Below are 25,070 nucleotides of genomic sequence, written 5' to 3'. Positions count from 1 at the left end.
GCTTTTGTGCTGAATCCACTGCAGTGTTAAAGGTGTCACGTTTATGGGCATGTCACAGCAGTATGTAGGAGGGAGAATCCAAGATTTGGGAAGTGTGCAGGAGGACATGGGACAGAATAATGTTTAGTTTCGGTAGGAAAAGTGTGTGTCAACTGAGAGAGAGGCAGGTTAAGGTGAAGGTGGCCAAGGTCAGAGAGGCAGGTTGACGTGGTAAGGGTCAGAGAGGCAGGTTGAGGTGACCAAGGTCAGAGTAGTGTAGAAGATGCCGCATGCTGAGGCAGTGAAGAAAGTAGAGGGAGGATCAAGGGTGAGGGATTCTGAGAGGAACCCTGTGAATATTAGGTCTGTGCTAGAACAAAGGGATAGGCCAATGAGTGATATGTTTCAGTAAGGTTAGCTTCTTAGCGTTCATAGAAATGGTTACCAACTGTGCCACAGAGATGGATGTAACGCCTTGATCACACTGATCACATTGTACAAAATGGTACGCAGCATCATCTTTGTGTGCAACAAAATTTCAACATGTACTTTCTGCTACCATTTCTATCAAGCTGTCTACGCATACAGTTTGATGCATACATTTGTTAAATACAAGGTATGCACCACACATAACTCACTGCAACTGCCTCTGCAACGCAATGCTGCAGGGCAAATGCAGCGTTCCATTGGAAATGAATGTACTTCTGGTGTACCAAAACGCAATAACGCTGTTGGTGTGATCGAGGCATAAGTCACAGAAAATAGATGTTGTGGTGGCAGCTGCAGAGTGGTAGTGTTGAGTGGTAGTGTCCGTCCTCTCAGGTCAGTGGCCTGGGGTAGGATGAGATAGGTTTAAAGTAGTGGAATATGTTGGTGGGTTTTAATAATGAGTGTAGGGTGATTTAAAAAATATATACATTTTTTCTCGTTTCCCCTTTTTCCATTTTGTATGACAAAGTGTAATGGGTTTTACTATAGTTCAGTTGGGGGCGGTAATGCAACATATTGGATGTCAACCGCTGTTAAACTCCACCGAAGAAGAAGAAGAACAACTACAATGGCGTCGCGAGCCCGGGCTCGAGCACTAAAGTGCAGACTGCACTGTGTGCGCGCGCGGAGATGACAGTCGCCATTTTATTTTGAAAAATTTAACCGAACTGGAAGGAGAGCAACCCTTTTAATTAATTAAGTTTGGGCGCAGAAACCCAAAGGAATGAACATCACAAATACATTTTAGGGACCATGGTAAGTTGAATATTTTTTTATTTTTTGTAACAATCGGTGATATTTATTCAAATCAAGATATTAGTAAGATAGCAATTGTGCAACTAGCCGTTAGGCGTCATGGCTAACTACTGTAACGTTCGCTAAGAAAATAAAAACTGGCTAGCGTTGGCTGAAGTTGTCTTTGCAGCTAACGTTAGTTCTGTTTGATGGTCCCATGTCAAAAAGCAGAGTTGGTTTGCTAGTGAAAATGTCCATTCGTATTTAAGTTAGCTAACGTTAACGGTAATTATTTCTACCCCGTGGATGGTGCACATTGACAACGACATGTTCATGCCAACGTCTGATCTAGCTAACTACTAGTAACGTTACATTATCTTTGATAGCGCTAACGTTAACTAGCTATAGTACTACCTGGCCATACATGGCTAGGTCATCTAGCTAGCCAGTTAGCTAACGGTAGCTACATTTAGGTAATTTGTTAACTAGGCGTTGAGTTAACGTAACGAACTACTCAGTAATACTAGTAACTTACTACTGTAACTAGATATTGTATTGACTATTTCCATGGACAATAGTATAATCGCTCGCTACTAAATTGATCAATGAGCTAACGTTAGCTTTTACTGTATAGAATTGTTGGATTTGCAACGGTAACAAATATTAACCAGCCAGCTACAGAAAAACAGCCCAACATTACGGCCTTGTGAGAGTTAACGTTACTGTCTGTAGCCTGGCTAACGTTGGTCACATCCAGTTAAGTTAGCTGCAAAATGTGCTTAGCTACCGTTAGTTGGCTAGCTCTTTGTCTCAATGGGTAAGTTAGCTTGTTGCTGTCAGATGGTTAACGTTAACAAATGATACTTGTTAGTGTGTGGTCAGGTCAATTATGCAGTTAGCAATCATGGCTAACGTGACCGTTGGTATTATTAGTTAACGTGAGCCAAGTTATGTTGCCCAAGATAGCTAGCGGTAACGTTATCTGTTAACTGGCAAAAAATAAGGTTAGCTAACGTTAACCCATAAGTTGGCTACGTGGACGGTTACGGAAGAAATGTTTTTAGATGACACACACGCAAGCTACTTTTAACTTAGCTAGCTAGTTGCCGTTAGTATTGTCTCGCTGAGCTATAGTAGCTAACTATTTGCATTATTGCTAGGACACTGAAAACATATCTAACGTTTGTAATTACTATAACTAGCATTAGTTAGCCAAATAACGTAAACAAATTCCCAACGACTTTAGCTTGTTTATTCATTGATTAACCATGCGTTGCCAGTGTAGAACATAAAGATAGTTAATCATCCGCATAAATATCAGCTCACACGATGCTGATTGAACTGGGAGTAGTGGGTGTGCAGAAGTCAAGGCCCGACTCTCGTGACACTGATACTAGAGCGACGTTGGGAAAGAGTTTTGGCAAACATTTATCATTTGTTTGTGCAAACTGTCATGGTGACTTTCTTACATGTCAGTTTCAAGGTAGCTAGCTGTGTTTCGGTTTTGTTTAGTGTTACGCAGCCGTATGAATCAGGATTACTCCAGGTGAGTAGTAGGCCCAATGGGGCTTATTACCCATGGCAGTTGTACGTCGTTATGCGCTTTTGGTGTAGTATTTGCTCCATTATTTTGGAATACTTTACCACACATTTTTCTATATGTAGAACTGTATTGCAGATTGCAGCTGTATTAACTACTTTTCTCTCTTGGCTATTTTCAGATGCTGAACTTGATTTTGCACTGAGGGACTTTACCTTGTATCAAGATCCATTGACAGAAGAAGCTTGTTTTAAAACAGACATTTTTCACACCTGGGGGGGGGCAGAAGTATCTTATCACTGAAGTGACTAAAGGGGAATAATGGTGATTTTGCGCCGGGCACGGCCGCCTGCTTCCGCCCCAACCAGCAATGAATCTTGACTCGCTCTCGCTGGCTTTGTCTCAAATCAGCTACCTGGTGGACAATTTAACAAAGAAAAACTACAGAGCCAGCCAGCAGGAAATACAGCATGTGAGTAGCATGTAGTATTATGCTCACAAATTGTCATTTTCTATTGTTGTATTTCCAGTTTTGTAGTTGGGACACTACAAAACAGTACACATTTTTCACAAATTTAGAGCTTTGCAGGGCTATAGCTAAGTAGATTTTATGATGTAGATAGGCACATTTTTATTAGACATCACATTTCAGAAATGATTGTAAAACAAATATGATTCTGTGGTTCAGAATTGCATTAGGTCTGAGTTATCTTGTCAATAGTATTTTGGTTGTGCCGGTCAACCTGTTGTTCTTTTGGTGAATGCGTTTTCTGTCCTAACAGATTGTGAATCGTCACGGCCCTGAGGCGGACAGGCATTTATTACGCTGTCTCTTCTCCCATGTGGATTTCAGTGGTGATGGTAAAAGCAGTGGCAAAGATTTTCATCAGGTAATTTTTGATTAGTAATACTTATTACACCAGTGGCTAGACTTCAACTGATTTAGCTCTGAGGATTAATGGTCTCTTATGAACCGGAAAATGCTTAGATATCACAGCGCTAGGAATATGTGAACTCTGAATGCACCACTGTGTAGGTTTCCTAATCGTCATTGATATTGTCAGTTTGTCTTCCCTTATTGTTTTAGAAAGTGACTTTGCGTGCCTATTTTGTCCTTAACCTATTTTATGTCCCCTCTCCCTTTTACCTTTGTTTGTCCACTTGCCCATGATACAGTTTCTGATCCAGGAGTGTGTTTCACTGATTTCAAAGCCTAATTTTATTTCAACACTTTGCTACGCCATCGACAATCCTTTGCACTACCAGAAGGTAGGAGGCATACGTGCTTATTTTCTCACTCACCTTTGTAAAAGATTTCTGCAAACAGAAAGATTGTGTACATTTTCTGCAGTGATGGAGTGGGTCCAAGTTATGCCTTGCTTCATGTCCCAAAATTACTGTCTGCATCAGAATAACTGTTGAATGTTTTCTCAACCGTTATCATTTTCAGAGTTTGAAGCCGTCGTCCCACTTGTTTACTCAGTTGAGTAAAGTTCTCAAGCTAAGCAAGGTTCAAGAAGTAAGTAGTTATGTTCTAGAAAATTAAGTCTGTATGGAAATGTATGTTATCAGATAAAAATAATTATTGCAGTAGGGGAAAAAAAAATCTTGTCTTTTTTCCCCCAAGGTGATATTTGGCCTTGCTTTGCTCAATTCGTGCAACGCAGACCTTCGTGGTTTTGGTAAATTTTTATATTTAATCTTTTGACTATACCAGCTGACTTGAAAACGTGCAATGTTTTATCTGTGTGTTGGGGGGGATCAAGTTATTCTGTAATTACTGTATCTAAGCAAGTATTTCTTTTAAATATTTCCCCATCTTTTTTAGCCGCGCAGTTCGTCAAACAAAAGCTCCCTGATCTCCTCCGCTCGTACGTGGACGCGGACCTTGGCGTTAACCAGGAAGGTGGCTTCCAAGATATTGCCATAGAGGTCCTGCACCTGCTCCTCTCCCATCTTCTGTTTGGCCAGAAGGGAGCCAGTGGCGTCGGACAAGAGCAGATTGACGCTTTCCTCAAGACACTGTGCAGAGGTGAGGGGCATAAACATGCTACTTGAAGGAAAATGTTAATAATTAAGTAATGTAAGCTCTTACTTCATTCACATTGTTGCCCCATCAGTTAAATGTTGTCTGTGTGTTTCAGATTTCCCGCAGGCGCGCTGCCCTGTGGTGCTTGCACCGCTGCTGTACCCTGAAAAACGGGACATTCTGATGGACAGGATTCTGCCAGACTCGGGAGAGTTAGCCAAGACCATGATGGAGAGTTCTCTTGCAGAGTTCATGCAGGAAGTTGGCTATGGCTTTTGTGCAAGGTGATTATTTAGTAACTGAAATGCCCATTACAAATTACATTTGAGTCACTTTTGGTGTCATACATAACCACCACAACAGAAGGAATTGAATGACCGTTACCCCTGTTAATGTACTGTTTTGCTCTTTCTCAGTCTTGATGAATGCCGCAACATAATTCTGCAGTATGGGGTGCGAGAGGTTACTGCCAGCCAGGTGGCCAGGGTCCTGGGGATGATGGCTCGTACCCACTCTGGCTTGTCTGATGGAATCCCCCTACAGGTGAGGGTTGACCTGATAGTAACTTAATAAACCTCAAAGCTCTGTAAAAAAAAATCATGAAACTGCTTTCTTTATATACTAATGTATTCTTTACATCTTCCTCAGTCCATCTCTGCTCCGGGCAGTGGCATTTGGAGTGATGGAAAGGACAAAAGTGATGGTTCTCAGGCCCACACTTGGAATGTAGAAGTTCTGATTGACGTGGTCAAAGAAGTTGTAAGTTATAGTGGAATTACTTGATATTTCCCTTCAGTTGGCCATTCTCGTCTTATACTTTGTACATAACACTTCCGTTTTATATTTAAGAACCCCAATCTCAACTTCAAAGAGGTGACCTACGAGCTCGATCACCCTGGCTTTATGATCCGGGACAGTAAGGGACTTCAGATGGTGGTGTATGGGATCCAGAGGGGCCTGGGTATGGAGGTGTTCCCTGTCGATCTCATCTACCGGCCCTGGAAGCATGCTGAGGGACAGGTAAGGAAGAGGGGATCATTGTTGTGTAAAAATGACCACACACTCAACGCTTTGGGCTCTTGTCCCACTGCTGGACTTCCTTCTCAGCCCTCCTGACCTTTCTCACTCCCCTCTGTTCCAGCTGTCATTCATTCAGCACTCCCTCATGAGCCCAGATGTGTTCTGCTTCGCTGACTACCCCTGCCACACTGTAGCCATCGACATACTGAAGGCGCCACCCGAGGACGATAACAGGGAGATAGCCACCTGGTGGGTGAAACACAGCCCTCCTGACCACCACAGTTCCAGATACTCCTTTACATGAATTATTAGTCACATGTCATGCCATATCTGATGGTCTTTGTTTGTGTGATTTTTCGCCACACAGGAAGAGCCTGGACCTGGTGGAGAGCCTCCTGCGCCTCTCTGAGGTGGGCCAGTACGAGCAGGTGAAGCAGCTCTTCAGTTTCCCCATCAAACACTGTCCTGACATGTTGGTGCTGGCACTGCTGCAGATCAGCACCTCTTGGCACACCCTGCGCCATGAGCTCATCTCCACCCTCATGCCCATCTTCCTGGGCAACCACCCCAACTCCGCCATCATCTTGCACTACGCGTGGCACGGACAGGGCCAGTCCCCCTCTATCCGTCAGCTGATCATGCACTCGATGGCAGAGTGGTACATGAGAGGAGAGCAGTACGACCAGGCCAAGCTGTCCCGCATCCTGGATGTGGCCCAGGACTTGAAGGTAGAGATCAGGGATGGTCTTAAGGAAATATAATGAAAACTTTATAGTTTTGTACAAGGCCACTTTGCAAACTTTTTTTGTTGTAATATCCAAACTGTTCCTCTTGTTTTTCAGTCTCTTTCAATGCTGCTAAATGGTACTCCATTTGCCTTTGTTATTGACCTTGCTGCACTTGCCTCTCGCCGTGAATACCTCAAACTTGACAAATGGCTGACTGACAAAATCCGAGAGCACGGGGTGGGTGGCGTGAGTTGAGCCTTTAATTTACAACAATTATACATGCACATTGCTACAAAAGTTACTTGGATATAGTGTATGACAGTTATTGACCTGTTTGCCGTTCTAGGAGCCCTTCATCCAGGCATGTGTAACGTTCCTGAAAAGACGCTGTCCCTCTATTATGGGTGGTCTTGCCCCAGAGAAGGACCAGCCCAAAAGCGCCCAGCTTCCCCCGGAAACGATGGCTACCATGCTGGGCTGTCTGCAGGCCTGTGCAGGGTGAGTTTACTGTGTTTCCATCAGAGGTTGAATCATTAGACCGATGATCACATTTGGACCGGTATGCTCCCTTTCATTACTTCAATCATATTATATGGTTGTGCCAAAAGGTCTAGTTTCCATAATACAACATGAACTTGAAATTAATTCTTTCTAAATATGAAACAAGGTCATATAGTTAAATAATTGATGTATTTTTCAGGAGTGTGTCTCAAGAGCTCTCTGAGACTATCTTGACCATGGTTGCCAACTGTAGCAACGTCATGAACAAAGCCCGCCAGCCACCACCGGGGGTCATGCCAAAGGGACGTGCTCCCAGCACCAGCAGTCTAGACGCCATTTCCCCTGTGCAGGTATCGGTGTCTCCTCTCCAGGTGAAGGGCATTGCATCTATGTTCTCTAACACTGTTATTGGGTAATGTGTATCGGCTAGAAACATTGTACTTTCATCATCCCCTGAATTTACATTTGTTCCATTCTGTTCTAGATGGATCCCCTGACAGCCATGGGTTCGCTGAACCTGAGCAGCTCTGCCACCTCTCACACACAGAGCATGCAGGGCTTCCCTACCCCGCTGGGCTCTGCCTTCAGCAACCCCCAGTCCCCAGCTAAGGCCTTCCCTCCACTGTCCAACCCCAACCCCAGCACACCATTTGGGGGGATTGGGAGCCTCTCTTCACAGCTAGGTAACACAGGTATGAGTAGAGAACCTGCCATAGAGATCATTTCATAGTGTTTTGATTACAATATAATGGACAACTAAACTTGTTTTTCTTTTTGTCTAGGTCCTCTGGGATCAGGCATTGGTTCTGGTCTTGGAATGCCAGCGGTGAGCAGCGATCCGTTTGGGACGAGGAAGATGAGCACACCGGGCCTGAATCCGACCACCTTTCAGCAGAGTAAGATGAAGGCCTGTAAGTGGTGGTGGTGTGACTGAGTGTGCTAGGCGCCTCAACTGTATTTCCTCCCAAAACGTTCTCTTAATATCTCCTAATGGGCTCTTGAAGTAATGTGGTTTTCCTGGAGTCGATTACTTTAACATTTCTCATCTAAAAACATTTGAGTACAATCTGGGAAGAAAAACAGTGTCTTTCACACATTGAATCAGAGGAAATACAGGTCAGTCTTCCATTAAACACAAATTGGCAAATTCTTATGCTCCTAATTGACAGGAATTTGAACTTGGATTTTTGATACAATCTTTGTACATATGTTTTTTTGTGTGGCGTTTATTGGTTTGATAGTGAAAAACTTCCTAAGCTTGTTTTGCATTACTTGACAAATGTTTTATTTGCTGCAATTGATCACTATTGAAATAGTTCCAAAGGGTTTTCTATGGCAGTATTGTTTGATTTAGTCTGACCTTTTTCCTAGCTGACCTATCTCAGGTGTGGCCCGAGGCTAACCAGCACTTTAGTAAGGAGATTGACGATGAGGCTAACAGTTACTTCCAGCGCATCTACAACCACCCCCCACACCCCACCATGTCTGTTGATGAGGTGAGTCCCTGAGTAAAATAGTCTGCAGGTTGTTTCAGGCACTGACCCAGTGATGGTGTTTATCCTCAAGCTGACAGCTGTTTAAGCCATGGCGCCCCTCTCTTTGCAGGTGCTGGAGATGTTACAGAGGTTCAAGGACTCCACCATCAAGCGAGAGCGGGAGGTCTTTAACTGTATGCTGAGGAATTTGTTCGAGGAGTACCGTTTCTTCCCCCAGTACCCCGACAAGGAGCTGCACATCACCGCCTGCCTGTTCGGGGGGATCATCGAGAAGGGTCTTGTCACATACATGGCCCTTGGACTGGCCCTCAGATATGTCCTTGAAGCCTTAAGGAAGCCATTTGGATCCAAAATGTATTACTTTGGAATCGCTGCTCTAGATAGATTCAAAAATAGGTATGGACTTATTTTTCTTCATATGTTTGATGGAATTCCACACTGAATATGTGCATGTTGCTATAGAATGTTGTGTATCTATGATTCAAATGATCTGTGATCTGCAGTAGGGCTAATTTGATATTTCCCTCTCTAGGCTGAAGGACTATCCACAATATTGTCAGCACTTGGCCTCGATCGGCCACTTTCTGCAATTCCCCCTTCATTTACAAGAGGTAATTGGATTTCCTGTGTATTTGAGACAATTTGTCATTCTTCATCTGTACATGTACCTTGTCTTTATACTGATCTCCGCACCACCTTAGCCAGAGGTGCGGATCCTACTTCACGATAAATAAGTCTCTCGCTCTGGCACTTTCGAATATCCTGTGCGTGCAGTATATCGAGTATGGCCAACAGTCACGGGATCCTCCAGTGAAGATGCAAGGATCCATCACCACCCCTGGAAGCCTGGCGTTGGCTCAAGCTCAGGCCCAGTCTCAGCCTCCCAAAGCCCCCCAGCCTGGACAGCCCAGCACCCTGGTCACCACAGCTACCGCCACCACCACTGTCGCCAAAACCACTACCATCACCCGACCTACCCCTGGCAGCTTCAAGAAGGATGTGCCGGTGAGTACCTGTGAGACGATTGCACCATATGCCTATGTTTTTAGCTGGCCATGTGAAATGATGCCAGTGCTTCAGTGTTTGTTTTCTGCGTTGCTATAGTTTCATTGTCAATGGAAACACTTAACAGTTCCGTGAGGAGGGTTCCCTAATTTCTACAACGATATGCTGCTCATTGCAAAAACTAGGAAATAACACATTTTTTTCAAGCAAATGGGACAGGCCTAAGAGAATGAGAATTTGTTTCTAATGCGGTCATTGAAGAAATAATTACTATACTGTGATTATTTGGCCAGGATGCACTAAGTAATAATTTTATGGGAATTTGAGGTAGTGTAAAGTTATGATTTCCAAAGTGGAGGTTAGAATATTGTGAAACATTTTGTTCTGAGTGTATATTCTAATCTATTAATTTCAGCCCTCCATCAACACCACAAACATTGACACTCTGCTGGTAGCAACAGACCAAACTGAGAGGATTGTGGAACCCCCAGAAAATGTTCAAGAGAAAATTGCTTTTATCTTCAATAACCTGTCACAATCCAACATGACACAGAAGGTGGGTCATAGAGATATATTTTTGTTTGCTTACTACTTGGTCATATGTTGCCACTGCTATATTAAACATCTTGGTTTCGGTCAATTTAAATACCTTTCTGTAATTTTACAAATGCTTGTGTATTTTCCTCCAACTCCAAAGGTTGAGGAGTTAAAGGAAACTGTGAAAGAGGAGTTTATGCCCTGGGTCTCCCAGTATCTTGTCATGAAGAGGGTCAGCATCGAGCCCAACTTCCACAGCCTATACTCCAACTTTCTAGACACCCTGAAGAACCCTGAGTTTGTCAAAATGGTTCTGAATGAAACTTACAGAAACATCAAGGTGTGTGATTATTCAGTTAAACAACATTTATGGAAAATGTGTAAACTCATATCACATTTAAGAGAGCTACTTAAACACTAGCCTTTTCTCTCTCCATGTGTCAGGTTCTCCTTACCTCTGATAAGGCAGCTGCAAACTTCTCTGATCGATCCCTACTGAAGAATTTGGGCCACTGGCTTGGCATGATCACTCTGGCTAAAAACAAGCCCATCCTGTACACGGTGAGTACATTTCCTCACCTTTAAATGTTGGCCTGTATAGAACTTTCCATTTGTTTTCCTCCCAACAAATAACCAAACGCTTGTAACTGTGCCCCTAGATGGTATTTTGTTGTTTTAACCTGCATTTTTTGTAAAACATTTCTTTAAGGATTTGGAGGTGAAATCCCTGTTGTTAGAAGCCTATGTCAAGGGGCAGCAGGAGCTACTGTATGTGGTCCCGTTTGTAGCCAAAGTCCTGGAATCCAGTTTGCGTAGCGTGGTAAGACCTCATCTCACAAGCATTTTCAAATGTATCAATAGGTATCTGAATTCACATTTTAATTTCTAGGGAACAACTTTAGCAATGTTATCAAAGTGATAATGACAAATTGAGCTTAGGCCCAGCACAGACAGAGCCAACCCCGGCAGGCAGGACCTGCAGGAATAGCGAGACTGACAATATGGTTGGGTCTGGAGTTGAACTAGGTACTAGTTTTTCCTGGTCATGTCCCATGGTCAAGAGAAACTATGGGCCCTAAGACTGACTCAGTCCCATCAGGCAGAGTACCTACCGGAGCTGACAGGGAGCCAGTCCTTCCAGGCAGAATACCTACAGCAGCAGACAGGCAGCCAGCCAGAACTAGATGATGTAGACCATTATAGGCAGTATTATAGCCCATCTCCAGAAGAAGCAAAGAGGCTCAAAGTATGTGTGTACTATTTTTGCTCCTAAAAATACTATTTGGTTAAAAAAAATAGTTTAGGACCAAATGGCTCTCTGGGTAAATTATTTGTGCCCTCTGGAGTTATGTATTTGTACACCTTTTTTTTTCTCGCTGTTATGCCTTATTTCATTGTTTTAAGAGCAGGTTAAATGTGTTCTCAGATCTTCCGACCTCAGAATCCCTGGACCATGGCCATCATGAATGTTCTGGCAGAGTTGCATACGGAACATGATCTGAAGGTCCGGGAACCCTTTCTCTTTTATCCACCAGTATCGACATGTTTTTAACACGTTTTTTGACTTTTCACATACTGATTGTCATTGTGATTCTTTCCCCACTACAGCTGAACTTAAAGTTTGAGATTGAGGTGCTGTGTAAGAACTTATCACTGGACATCAACGACCTGAAGCCTGGCACCCTGCTGAAAGACAAAGACAAGTTGAAGAGTCTGGAGGAGCAGCTCTCTGCACCAAAGAAAGAGGCCAAGCCCCCTGAAGAAATGATCCCTATTGTTAGCACAGGTATCCAGCACTTTCAAACTGGGATGCCCCTTGTCGGTGTGTGGATATCTTTCTATCAATTTTATTTCAAATGTTTGTTTAATCTGAATGTCCTCATGTATATTGATTGAAATGTTAATATTTAAACACAATTGTTAAATAAGATTTTAGCCCATCATAAGTTCAATCATTTGAATGTAGAATGACAACCTGGATTTGTAGTGTTTGGCCAAGAATATTTAACCCGTTTCTTTTTTGCTTTGTTCGAGCCGCTGCGCTTGAGCTCCTTTTTCCTGTATTTTAATCACAATAGTGTTTTGTAACCAACAGGAGACTTTCTTCCATTTGCAGCTGCACCATCCACTCCCGCCCCGACCACCACTTGCTCAGCTACTGGGCCCCCTACCCCGCAGTTTAGCTATCATGACATCAATGTGTACGCCCTTGCAGGGCTAGCCCCTCACATCAATATCAACATCAACGTAAGTAGCACCTTCACTCAAACACCTTGTGACGAATACACATGGTAAGTCTTTTGAGTTGTGGCGGCACTAACACGCTTCACTCCCTGCAGATCCCCTTGCTTCAAGCCCACCCTCAGCTCAAGCAGTGTGTGAGACAGTCCATTGAGCGGGCTGTGCAAGAGCTCGTCCACCCCGTAGTGGACCGCTCCATCAAGATCGCCATGACCACCTGCGAGCAGATCGTCAGGAAGGACTTTGCTCTGGACTCGGAGGAGTCGCGCATGCGTGTGGCAGCTCATCATATGATGCGCAACCTGACTGCCGGCATGGCCATGATCACCTGCCGGGAGCCCCTGCTCATGAGCATCGCCACCAACCTGAAGAACAGCTTTGCCGCTGCCCTCCGGGTAGTCATCTTCATTCTCTCCCATTTCAAATCCACAAAGGGCTATATAAAATGTAAAATATTATTAGTGGTGGTGTTGCTTATAACTGTGCTCCTGTCCCCCTCCAGGCCCCCACCCCCCAGCAGAGAGAGATGATGGAGGAGGCTGCTGCCAGGGTCGCCCAGGACAACTGTGAGCTGGCCTGCTGCTTCATCCAGAAGACTGCAGTGGAGAAGGCTGGCCCAGAGATGGACAAGAGGCTGGCGACGGTGAGTTTAGTTATAGGCACGTTTGTATTCTCACTGGGATGCTACTCTTGTCTGTATACTCTCCAATACTTTATCTAATGGCTGACTGTTGTACCTGTACCCTTCCTCTCCTGTAGGAGTTTGAGCTGAGGAAGCACGCCCGCCAGGAGGGCCGTCGCTACTGTGACCCCGTTGTGCTGACCTACCAGGCCGAGCGCATGCCAGAGCAGATCAGACTCAAGGTGAACACACCTGGTCTATAGCACTCCATTGGTTTCTTTCCTAGTAGTGGTATAGTCAGAGACAGTAATATAAAAATATATATATTTCATGAATGTGATATCAAACATCGCTTTTGCATCTGGACTATTTACTGAGTGATATTTCTGGCACAGGTTGGAGGCGTAGACCCCAAACAGCTGGCGGTGTATGAGGAGTTTGCCCGGAATGTTCCAGGCTTCCTACCAAGCAACGACCTGTCTCAGCCCACAGGATTCCTTGCCCAGCCCATGAAGGTAAGGCTCTTTGGCCCTGGAAGAGCACTCACCAATATTGCATTTGCTGCTATCTTGACATAACCCAACCTGATTTTAAGGTTAAGAACTTTACTCAAGTACTATATGAATGTGTTTCTGTCCTGTGTTTATTACAGCAACAGGCATGGGCCACGGACGACGTGGCTCAGATCTATGACAAGTGCATGGCAGACCTGGAGCAGCACCTCCACGCCATCCCTCCAGCGCTGGCCATGAACCCTCAGACCCAGGCTTTGCGCAGCCTGCTGGAGGCCGTGGCCCTAGCCAGGAACTCCCGGGACGGCATCGCCGCTCTGGGTCTGCTGCAGAAGGTCAGGGTCTAGTCCTCACACAGTCACATTGGACATGCATGCATAGACAAGTAGTTTAGGTCTCAGTAGAAAAGCTTTCTTCCTAACTGTCTCTCTCGCTCCAGGCTGTGGAGGGTCTGCTGGATGCTACCAGTGGTGCCGATGCTGACTTGCTTCTGCGGTACAGAGAGTGCCACCTGCTGGTGCTCAAAGCCCTCCAGGACGGCCGGGCATACGGGCCACTGTGGTGCAACAAGCAGATTACCAGGTTGGTATCCCCCTTAAAACCAACTCATGGGAATCTTTTTGGCTTTAATGGGGAAGGGAAACTAAATCAACAAAATTTTTGTTAACGTTTGGCTTATGTTTGATCTGTTCCAGGTGCCTGATTGAGTGCCGTGATGAGTACAAGTACAACGTTGAGGCTGTGGAGCTGCTGATCAGAAACCACCTGGTCAACATGCAGCAGTATGACCTGCACCTGGCACAGGTAAACACCACTACACACCTTTAAGTGTTGAGATGTTTGTTTTCGGGTGCACAACTCAATCTGTGAATAGTCTGTCTCAATTCTATAAAACTGGGTAATGGCTTAGTGTGTTTCGTCCCTGTGTTAGTATCTTACAACCGTGTGTCTGTATGTTTCTGTCTAGTCTATGGAGAATGGGCTGCACTACATGGCGGTGGCGTTTGCCATGCAGCTGGTGAAGCTGCTGTTGGTGGATGAGCGCAGTGTGAGCCACATTACCGAGGCAGACTTGTTCCACACTATCGAGACTCTGATGCGAACCAGCGCCCACTCCAGGGCCAACGCACCTGAGGGGTAAGTCCTATTAATATTTTTTTGGTCTGGGTCATATTCTTTAGTGCACACTCTAGCAAAACCTTTTGAAACGGAAAACTAAAACGGGCGTTTGTTAATAGACTAGTTCAGTTAGTCCCTTACTGTTTCGGTCAGTTTTCTTCTATTTTGTGCGTCGTGAATATGACCCTGGAGATGTGTGCTTGGTGTACATACGTTTGTAGTTCTGACTGATGTATATCTGTCCTTTAACCTCAAGGCTTCCTCAGCTGATGGACGTGGTCCGCTCCAACTACGAGGCTATGATCGACCGGGCCCACGGAGGACCCAACTTTATGATGCACTCTGGCATCTCCCAGGCATCCGAGTACGACGACCCGCCAGGCCTGAGGGAGAAGGCTGAGTACCTGCTGAGGGAATGGGTCAACCTGTACCACTCTGCAGCCGCCGGCCGGGACAGCACCAAGGCCTTCTCTGCCTTTGTGGGCCAGGTACAGGACAGCACACACTCGTGTTTATTTTAGTTTCAGTCTTTGCCTTATGACGACTGCTTCTCTCCTCCAAGCCAGTCAGAGCGCTGTTTGCCTTCACAACACGAGCACAGCTCCAGTTGCGGTCTTGACACAGTGGGGCCTTAGTGCTAGAGCAGTGCACATAGCAGCAACTCCATTGTCTTCCAAACCACTGCACCCAGCAGCAGTGTTATGAGACTGGACATCAATATTAATCCTAAGAAAATCTTAGTAAAATATACACAATTTAAATTATGGATGACTAGACGTGTATGGCCATTCTCACTAATGTACTTACTGTCCTCCCCAGATGCACCAGCAGGGCATTCTGAAGACCGATGACCTGATCACTCGTTTCTTCCGGCTGTGCACGGAGATGTGTGTAGAGATCAGCTACCGCGCCCAGGCCGAGCAGCAGCACAACCCTGCGGCCAGCGCCGCCATCATCAGGGCCAAGTGTTACCACAACCTGGACGCCTTTGTGCGCCTCATCGCCCTGCTGGTCAAGCACTCCGGAGAGGCCACCAACACCGTCACCAAGATCAACCTGCTCAACAAGGTTAATATCAGGAGGATCCTCACCATGGACTCTGTAGAATCCGCTCTGCTTTGTAAAGATATCTCGGAAAGACAACCGTACATTTCAAATCAGCAAACTGACAACGCAATTCATAGTTCTGAGTTGTTTTTGTCTTTTAAAACCCGTCACAGATTTCCGATAAAGGCTCTTGGAAAATGACATTACTGGGCTCATCAATGTGTCCCCTTGACTGTTCTCAGGTTCTAGGTATTGTGGTTGGAGTGTTGATCCAGGACCATGATGTGAGACAGACTGAGTTCCAGCAGTTGCCTTACCATCGCATCTTCATCATGCTGTTGCTTGAGCTCAATGCCCCCGAGCATGTGCTGGAGACCATCAACTTCCAGACCCTCACCGCCTTCTGGTAAGTGCTGCCATCACGCCTGTTAGAAAAGCCATAGGCGATCCAACGTTTCTTAGTGGAATACAGCATAGAATTCTATGGTTGATTTTCACTGGGGGTATTTATCACTGATTGTCAGGATGTCTTAAAGCTCACTTTTCCTTAACTGTAAAATGTATGGTGCTCATCTATACTGAGTTGTCTACCTTTTCCATGTTTCTATTTTGTTATTTTTGTCCACAGCAACACTTTCCACATCCTGAGGCCTACCAAAGCCCCTGGCTTTGTTTACGCTTGGCTGGAGTTGATCTCTCACCGTATCTTCATCGCCAGGATGCTGGCGCACACCCCACAGCAGAAGGCAAGGAGAAGTCACTGATGTGTGACAAGACGGTGCCATGTTTGGGTGGATGTTTTTGGTACTGAATAGCAACCATTGATAACCTGTTTTCTCTTCTCTTAGGGTTGGCCCATGTATGCCCAACTTCTCATTGATCTGTTCAAGTACCTGGCACCCTTCCTGAGGAATGTTGAGCTTAACAAACCTATGCAAATCCTCTACAAGGTTTGGAAATGGCTCATAATGTTTCTTTCCCTTGAAACCATTAGTAACCTGACTTGGATTTGACTGAATGTTTTTCCTCTGACCTCAGGGTACCCTGCGCGTCCTTCTGGTCCTACTGCATGACTTCCCAGAGTTCCTGTGCGACTACCACTACGGCTTCTGCGACGTCATCCCGCCCAACTGCATCCAGCTCCGCAACCTGATTCTGAGTGCCTTCCCACGCAACATGAGGCTTCCAGACCCCTTCACTCCCAATCTGAAGGTACAGCCGAATGACAGACCCTAAATGCATTACACTGCAATTTTTTTGTGGTTTTCTGTAAATGTTTATTACTATTTTTCACTTTGTCTACTAGGTTGACATGCTCAGCGAGATCAACATCGCTCCGCGCATCCTTACAAACTTCACCGGAGTGATGCCCTCTCAGTTCAAGAAGGATCTGGACTCGTACCTGAAGACACGCTCCCCCGTCACCTTCCTCTCTGAGCTCCGCAGCAATCTGCAGGTAGGGGGCGCCACTCTGGGTCCCTGGAAGTATTTGCAGCACAACGACACATCTTTAGAACAGGTTAAGTTTTGAGTCTTTGCGCAAATGTTCAAATGTCGATTTGTCTTGCGTTGTATCTGAAGTGTCATTGTACTTGGGTGTTTTCAGTGCGTCTGTCTGTAGATTTAGTTCCAGGTAATTCAATCTGGAAATAAAACGAGTGTCTCCTTCAATTGCAAGTGTTGGGGGTTTTACATTTTGTTCTCCTTTTTACCCTCCAAACCTATTCTAGGTGTCAAATGAGCCAGGCAACCGTTACAACATCCAGCTGATCAACGCTCTGGTGCTGTATGTGGGAACCCAGGCCATCGCACACATCCACAACAAGGGCAGCACCCCCTCGATGAGCACCATCACTCACTCAGCCCACATGGACATCTTCCAGAACCTGGCTGTGGACCTGGACACTGAGGGTAAGATGCGTGCGCACACACATGCATACAGTTTTCTCTTTTCGTTGTGTGGTATTCTCATCATTCTCTGTTCCCAGGGCGTTATCTCTTCCTGAATGCCATCGCCAATCAGCTGCGCTACCCAAACAGCCACACCCATTACTTCAGCTGCACCATGCTGTACCTGTTTGCTGAGGCCAACACTGAGGCAATCCAGGAGCAGATTACCAGGTAAATCTTGTTCTCTACAAAGAACAATTGCATTTGAAGACGTTGTGGAACTACCTACATTTTTATGGATCAGTTTCCTGTCCAAGTGTCTTTGTTAACAGGATTTTGCACCTCTTTGCAGGGTTCTTCTGGAGAGGCTGATTGTGAACAGGCCTCATCCCTGGGGACTGCTCATCACCTTCATCGAGCTCATCAAGAATCCCGCCTTCAAGTTCTGGAGCCACGACTTTGTACACTGTGCCCCAGAGATTGAGAAGTATGTGCTCATTAACTCTCTCCTAGAGTTGGCTTTTCACTCAGCTGAGATGACTTCACCTGCAGAGTAGTAGCTGGAGGATAACCAGTTAGCAGCACGTTGTGTGTTCATGCTCTGCTTTAATAAAATAAAAATATCAAACACGCTCTAAGATAAATTGCTGCAATGGGAGGACTTGGATTAAACACCCTCCGCTGTCTCTCTCTCTCTCCCTCTCAGGTTGTTCCAGTCAGTGGCTCAGTGCTGTATGGGGCAAAAGCAGGCTCAGCAGGTGATGGAGGGCACTGGTGCCAGTTAGTCAGCCAGCCTGCAGGAGAGATAATAGGGCCAAACCCTCCATCCCTGGACCCACCCCACAGATGCCCCCCTACATTACTGTTAGCACTGGATGAACTGGCAATGCTGATTTTGAAGTTTGACTGCTGCTCATGGATCTAAGAGTTTGTTTTGGCCTGGCTATGGAGAAGTTATTTGGACATGCTGTTTAATATTTTTATGCTTCGATGTAAATATTAAAAGGGAGATGGAGAGATTGATAGTACGAGCAGATATGTGAATGTAGTGTCCAACAAGTGATCTAACATGTAAAGACGACGTGTACACACGCATTCAGTCACTACCAAAGGTCCCTGGCTGTCTCCCTCCTACAGATTTAATTTTTTGCATATTTGATGATTGATTTATTTGCATTCAGAGGCTTAAAAGGTAGTGGATAAAGAGGGCAGTTTTTTTTTTTTTTTTTTAGTGGGAAAAGAAAGGCAGTGCACTAGATTCTTTCATGGGTTCACTCCTTTGATCTACTTGGGGTGTGGTGGGGGCAATGGTCTTTCCATTTTAAATAGTGGGTTAGAGGTTCTCCCCGGCACTTGTAAAATTGTGGAAAATTTAAGATGGCGAATTAAATCTTAAAATTTGTACAAAGATCCAAATTGCAGAACAACAAAAGGACCAATACAGCCCATTTTGTAAGGATTTTGAATGTTTTGTAAATGTATTGGTCCGTGTGTATTTTGTAGTCCTTTATAGTTGCCTTTAGTTCTTGCTACTTATTTCCTGTATGTATGCATACTGTAGTTAACGCATTAAACAATTGAACTGCAATTTTGTTTGTCTTCATGCTGATAAATTACTTTAGGCTGTTCATTTTATTAAACAAAACATAGTAAATTAGTAATTAGTCTACAATACGTAAAAGGATAAGCAATTCACTCCACAGCTGCAGCCGCATCACACTTCAGCTCCACTATACGTGTTGCGTTGTCAATTTGAAGTTTTACTTGCTCCACAGCACGTTGTTTTGAGAGTGGAGAGGCGCAGGGAAGTCTGTGACCAAGTTTTTTTTCATTCGGGGGAATACAAATGAATATACAGTACCAGTCAAAAGTTGAGACACCTACTCATTCAAGAGTTTTTATTTTTACTATTTTCTACATAGTTTGTCTCATCACTATTATTCTACTATGAAATAACACATGGAATCATGTAACTTAGTGTCAAACAAATCAAAACATTTAGGTTGTTAATAGTAGCCACCTTTTGCCTTGACAGCTTTGCACACACATTCTCTCAACCAGCTTCATGAGGTAGTCACCTGGATTGTGTTTCAATTAACAGGTGTGCTTGGTTAAGTTATTTCCTTAATGCCTTTGTGCTAATCAGTTGTGTTGTGACAAGGTATGGGGGTATATAGAAGATGGCCCTATTTGGTAAAAGACCAAGTCCATACTATGGCAAGAATAGCTCAAATAAGCAAAGAGAAATGACAGTCCTTTACTTTTAAGACATGAAGGTAAGTCAATACAGAAAATGTCAAGACATTTTCTTCAGTTGCAAAAACCAAGAGCGATGATTGAACTGGCTCTCATGAGGATGCCACGAGAAAGGAAGCCCCAGAGTTACCTCTGCTGTAGAGGATAAGTTCAGTAGAGTTACCAGCCTCAGAAATCTGCAATTAACTGCCCCTCATATTGCAGCCCAAATACATTTTTCGGAGTTCAAGTAACAGACACATCTCAAACTTTTCAGAGGAGACGGCATGAATCTGGCCTTCATGGTTGAATTGCTGCAAAGAAACCACTACCACTGGGTGTGCTTTGCTGGTGACGCTGATTTATTTATAATTCAAGGCACGCTTAACCAACATGGCTACCACAGCATTCTGCAGCAATACGCCATCCCATCTGGTTTGCGCTGAGGGGCACTATCATTTGTTTTTTAACAGGACAATGACCCAAAACACATCCAGGCTGTGTAAGGACTATTTTACCAAGGAGAGTGATGGAGTGCTGCATCAGATGACCTCCACAATCACCTGACCTCAAACCAATCGAGATGGTTTGGGATAAGTTAGACTTGTGAAGGAAAAGTAGCCAACAAGTGCTCAGCATATGTGGGAACTCCTTCCAAGACCGTTGGAAAAGCATTCCAGGTGAAGCTGGTTGAGAGAATGGCAAGAGTCTAGGTCTTCCTTTTACCAAATAGGGCTATATCTTCTGTATACCACCCCTACCTTGTCACAATGCAACAGATTGGCACAAACGCATTAAGAAGGAAATAAATTACACAAATGAACTTTGAACAAGGCACACCTGTTAATTGAAATGCATTCCAGGTGACTACCTCATGAAGCTGGTTGAGAGAATGCCAAGAGTGTGCAAAGCTGTCAAGGCGGCACATGGTGGCAACTTTGAAGAATCTAAAATATAAAATATATACTTTTTTGGTTACTTCGTGATTCCATGTGTTATTTGATAGTTTTGTCTTCTATTATTCTACAATGTAGAAAATAGTACAAAAAAGAAAAAAGTAATTCCCTGGAATGAGTAGGTGTCCAAACTTTTGACTGGAACTGTATATCCACTGGCGAATTGGGAGAGTGACGTAATTGCCATTATGAGCCAACGTGTTTGTTTACGGCAGTGCTACCTGCCAACAGCAATTCTCGCTTAATTGAGAGATTCGAGGAGCTAACATCGTACATTCATGCACTTAGAAATACATTTCGTAATTTTGGCCCAGAAGTTTGTACATTTTTCCGGGATCGCTTACCTTCTATTTACATTTTGAAACCACACTGGATTTTATCCCAATAGCCTGAAGGGGGAGACATGGTAAGCATTGAACTACAGAAATTCAGCCCTGGCAAAATATTCATTTAGCCAGTTAAATGAACTGGGATGTTAGTCCATCTGAGGTCAGATTGAATTGATTAGAGTTTTCTGTCAACGTTTTTGGCAATGGTTCTGTCTAAACAAGGAAATATATCTACAATGGGAAACAATTGGGATTCTATAGGTAGAGATTGAGTCCTCCTTCAGGGGTCTTCAGCGGCAGATTAATTTAATAATATGAGATTAAGATGAATTTATCTATGATCTTCAATGCATTTGGGAGCGACTGAGATACATTGCCTCGATATAGTAAAATGATCAGTAGATTTTATGGAAATGTGTGTTATTTCCTTCGATTAACCAATTGCATGGGCCAGGGGTTCCATGGATGATAAAAATAGCAAAGGAGAAATCAAATTCAAACTTTACCCGATCAAACCTTACCGTGAAATGGTTACTAACAAACCCTTAACCAAGAATGCAGTTCAAGAAAGAGTTACCAAATAAACGAAAGTAAAAAACAATTAAAAATAACACAAAATAACAATACCGAGTCAATGTGCGGGGGTACTGGTTAGTCGAGGTAATTTGTACATGTAGGTAGGGGTAAAGTGACTAGGCATAGATTAAACAGATTTCAACAGAGAAGACAACAATGACATGAATGAGGGGCCGTTCATGTGCGAAGGATTAGCATTTCAATGAATATACAGTTGAAGTCGGAAGTTGACATACACCTTAACCAAATATATTTAAACTCAGTTTTTCACAATACCTGACATTTAATCCAAGTAAAAATTCCCTGTTTTAGGTCAGTTAGGCTCACCACTTTATTTTAAAAATGTGAAATGTCAGAATGATATATTTCAGCTTTTATTTCTTTCATCACATTCCCAGTGGGTCAGAAGTTTACATACACTCAATTAGCATTTGGTAGCATTGCCTTTAAATTGTTTAATTTGGGTCAAACGTTTCTGGTAGCCTTCCACAAGCTTCCCACAATAAGTTGGGTGAATTTTGTCCCATTCCTCCTGACAGAAGCTGGTGTAACTGAGTCAGGTTTGTAGGCCTTGCTTGCGCACGCTTTTTCAGTTCTGCCCACAAATGTTCTATAGGATTGAGGTCAGGGCTTTGTGATGGCCACTCTAATACCTTGACTTTGTTGTCCTTAAGCCATTTTGCCACAACTTTGGAAGTATGCTTGGGGTCATTGTCCATTTGGAAGACCCATTTGCGACCAAGCTTTAACTTCCTGATGTCCTGAGATGTTGCTTCAATATATCCACATAATTGTAATTCCTCATGATGCCATCTATTTCTCCAAAAAGTACGATATTTGTGCCCATGTGCAGTTGCAAACCCTAGTCTGGCTTTTTTATGGTGGTTTTGGAGCAGTGGCTTCTTCCTTGCTGAGCGGCCTTTCAGATTATGTCGATATGACTCGTTTTACTGTGGATATAGATACTTTTGTACCTGTTTCCCCCAGCATCTTCACAAGGTCCTTTGCTGTTGTGCTGGGATTGATTTGCACTTTTCGCACCAAAGTACGTTCATCTCTAGGAGACAGAACGTGTCTCCTTCCTGAGCGGTATGATGGCAGCATGGTCCTAGGGTGTTTATGCTTGCGTACTATTGTTTGTACAGATGAACGTGGTACCTTCAGACATTTGGAAATTGCTCCCAAGGTTGAACCAGACTTGTGGAGGTCTACCATTTTTTTTCTGATGTCTTGGCTGATTTCTTTTGATTTTCCCATGATTTCAAGCAAAGAGGCACTGAGTTTGAAGGTAGGCCTTGAAATACATCCACAGGTACACCTCCAATTGACTCAAATGATGTCAATTAGCCTATCAGAAGCTTCTAAAGCCATGACATCATTTTCTGGAATTTTCCAAGCTGTTTAAAGGCACAGTCAACTTAATGTATATAAACTTCTGACCCACTGGAATTGTGATATGGTGAATTATAAGTGAAATAATCTGTCTGTAAACAATTGTTGGAAAAATTACTTGTGTCATTCACAAAGTAGATGTCCTAACTGACTTGCCAAAACTATAGTTTGTTAACAAGAAATTTGTGGAGTGGTTGAAAAACAAGTTTTAATGACTCCAACATAAGTGTATGTAAACTTCCGACTTCAACTGTGTGTGTGTGTGTGTGTGTGTGTGTGTGTGTATATATGTTGTATATATATATATATACACGCACACACACACATATATATATAAATAAATAAGAATTTGTTCTTAATTGACTTGCCTACTTAAATAATGGTATAATCAAACGTTTGTTTAACTATGCAAGTCAGTTAAGAACAAATTCTTAGTTACAATGACGACCTACACCGGCCAAACCCGGACGATGCTGGGCCCTATGGGACTCCCAATCACGGCTGGTTGTGATAGAGCCTGGAGTACATTGTGAACATAGTCAATGCAATGTAGCTAACTAGTTTCTGGTAGCTAGTTGGTTCTTGTCTTCAAAATCGTAACACAATAACCAGTGGTGTGTAGTCCAGGCCATATGCCTTGACTACAGCTCAGTTGGTAGAGCATGGTGTTTGCAACGCTTGTTCGATTCGAAGTACGAAGAAGAAGAAAAAAAATGTATGAAATGAAAATGAAATGTATGCATTCACTACTGTAAGTCGCTCTGGATAAGAGCGTCTGCTAAATGACTAAAATGTAAAATGTAAAATGTATTTGTAATTATTTAAATTCACAAGATAGAATGAACGCATGCGTCAGCCATCGAATTTGAGCCTTGGCGTTTCTTGAGCTTGGACTCTGCCATTGGACGTGACGCAACAGAAGGAGAATAGCAGCTTTCATTGATTTCAGAGGATGGGTGATGGCAATACCGGACACCCGATGGCTATAGCACAGATAGAACAATGAGACAGATATTTCACCGGATGTATAAATGTGAAGCATCCAGTTGGCATTTCCACTCACTACCAAATATGGTGGTGAGAGGAAGCCCAGTGGCTGGCAGTGGGAGAATTCAATTTTATTTATTTTTTACCTTTATTTAACCAGATAGGCCAGTTGAGAACAAGTTCTCATTTACAACCACGACCTGGCCAAGATAAAGCAAAGCAGTGCGACAAAAACAACACAGAGTTACACATGGGATTAACAAACGTACAGTCAGTAACACAATAGAAAAATCTGTATACAGTGTGTGCAAATGAAGTAAGGAAGTAAGGCAATAAATAGACCAATAGTGTCGAAGTAATTACAATTTAGCAATTTACACTTGAGTGATATATGTGCAGATGAGGATGTGCAAGTAGAAATACTGGTGTGCAAAAGAGCAGAAAAACAAAAACAAATATGGGGATGAGGTAGTTAGTTGGATGGGCTATTTACAGATGGGCTGTGTACAGCTACAGCAATCGGTAAGCTGTTCTGACAGTCATTGGCAGCAGAGAACTGGAAGGAAAGGCGGCCAAAGTAGGTGTTGGCTTTGGGGATGACAAGTGAAATATACCTGCTGGAGAGCATGCTACGGGTGGGTGCTGCTATGGTGTTCCAGTGAGCTGAGATAAGGCGGCGCTTTACCTAGCAAAGACTTGGATGACCTGGAGCCAGTGGGTTTGACGATGAATATGAAGCGAGGGCCAGCAAACAAGAGCATACAGGTCGCAGTGGTGGGTAGTATATGGGGCTTTGGTGACAAAATGGATGGCACTGTGATAGACTGCATCCAGTTTGCTGAATAGAGTGTTGGAGGCTATTTTGTAAATGACATCGCTGAAGTCAAGGATTGGTAGGATAGTCAGTTTTACGAGGGTATGTTTGGCAGCATGAGTGAAGAATGCTTTGTTGCGAAATAGGAAGCCGATTCTAGATTTAATTTTGGATTGGAGAAGCTTAATGTGAGTCTGGAAGGAGAGTTTACAGTCTAACCAGACACCTAGGTATTTGTAGTTGTCCACATATTCTAAGTCAGAACCGTCCAGAGTAGTGATGATGGACGGG

At 43.9% G+C, this 25,070-nt stretch overlaps 1 protein-coding gene across 20 annotated transcripts; it reads left to right on the top strand.

Moving 5' to 3' along the window:
• Positions 1-1,023: 1,023 nt before the first annotated feature.
• Positions 1,024-19,078, top strand: LOC106573200 (CCR4-NOT transcription complex subunit 1). Of its 20 annotated transcripts, none has more exons than XM_014147995.2 (49): positions 1,024-1,224; positions 2,925-3,215; positions 3,526-3,633; positions 3,920-4,012; positions 4,194-4,262; positions 4,371-4,425; positions 4,572-4,775; positions 4,888-5,056; positions 5,189-5,315; positions 5,421-5,531; positions 5,622-5,792; positions 5,914-6,041; positions 6,160-6,520; positions 6,635-6,757; positions 6,867-7,018; positions 7,221-7,371; positions 7,506-7,704; positions 7,804-7,917; positions 8,393-8,517; positions 8,627-8,913; positions 9,050-9,128; positions 9,283-9,522; positions 9,938-10,078; positions 10,220-10,399; positions 10,504-10,620; positions 10,769-10,879; positions 11,150-11,305; positions 11,486-11,563; positions 11,668-11,881; positions 12,155-12,306; positions 12,399-12,695; positions 12,803-12,943; positions 13,060-13,164; positions 13,318-13,437; positions 13,575-13,769; positions 13,874-14,016; positions 14,130-14,238; positions 14,402-14,571; positions 14,810-15,041; positions 15,373-15,621; positions 15,843-16,006; positions 16,229-16,346; positions 16,449-16,550; positions 16,639-16,812; positions 16,907-17,119; positions 17,331-17,511; positions 17,589-17,721; positions 17,843-17,977; positions 18,197-19,078. In XM_014147995.2, the coding sequence occupies exons 2-49, from the start codon at positions 3,114-3,116 to the stop codon at positions 18,273-18,275; spliced, it is 7,377 nt and encodes a 2,458-aa protein (XP_014003470.1). In that variant the 5' UTR covers positions 1,024-1,224; positions 2,925-3,113; the 3' UTR covers positions 18,276-19,078. The 20 variants fall into 20 exon arrangements, with proteins under 20 accessions (XP_014003470.1, XP_014003468.1, XP_014003460.1 ...); XM_014147993.2 differs by having other exon boundaries at positions 7,506-7,713; positions 7,804-7,932; XM_014147985.2 differs by having other exon boundaries at positions 7,221-7,392; positions 7,506-7,713; positions 7,804-7,932.
• The last annotated feature ends 5,992 nt before the right edge of the window (positions 19,079-25,070 follow it).

The sequence above is a fragment of the Salmo salar genome, chromosome ssa16 (assembly GCF_905237065.1).
Source record: "Salmo salar chromosome ssa16, Ssal_v3.1, whole genome shotgun sequence".
Taxonomy (NCBI): domain Eukaryota; kingdom Metazoa; phylum Chordata; class Actinopteri; order Salmoniformes; family Salmonidae; genus Salmo; species Salmo salar.
Note: the sequence above shows the minus strand (reverse complement) of the source record. Positions and strands in the feature narration are given on the sequence as shown.

What these genes read in the sequence shown, in the direction of transcription:
- LOC106573200 (XM_014147984.2), top strand. Translation starts at nt 3,114, where the DNA reads ATGAATCTTGACTCGCTCTCGCTGGCTTTGTCTCAAATCAGCTACCTG. An exon ending in TTGACGTGGTCAAAGAAGTT is followed by an intron (nt 5,532 to 5,621) that starts GTAAGTTATAGT and finishes TTTATATTTAAG; the next exon opens with AACCCCAATCTCAACTTCAA. An exon ending in AATCCAGTTTGCGTAGCGTG is followed by an intron (nt 10,880 to 11,149) that starts GTAAGACCTCAT and finishes AGACTGACTCAG; the next exon opens with TCCCATCAGGCAGAGTACCT.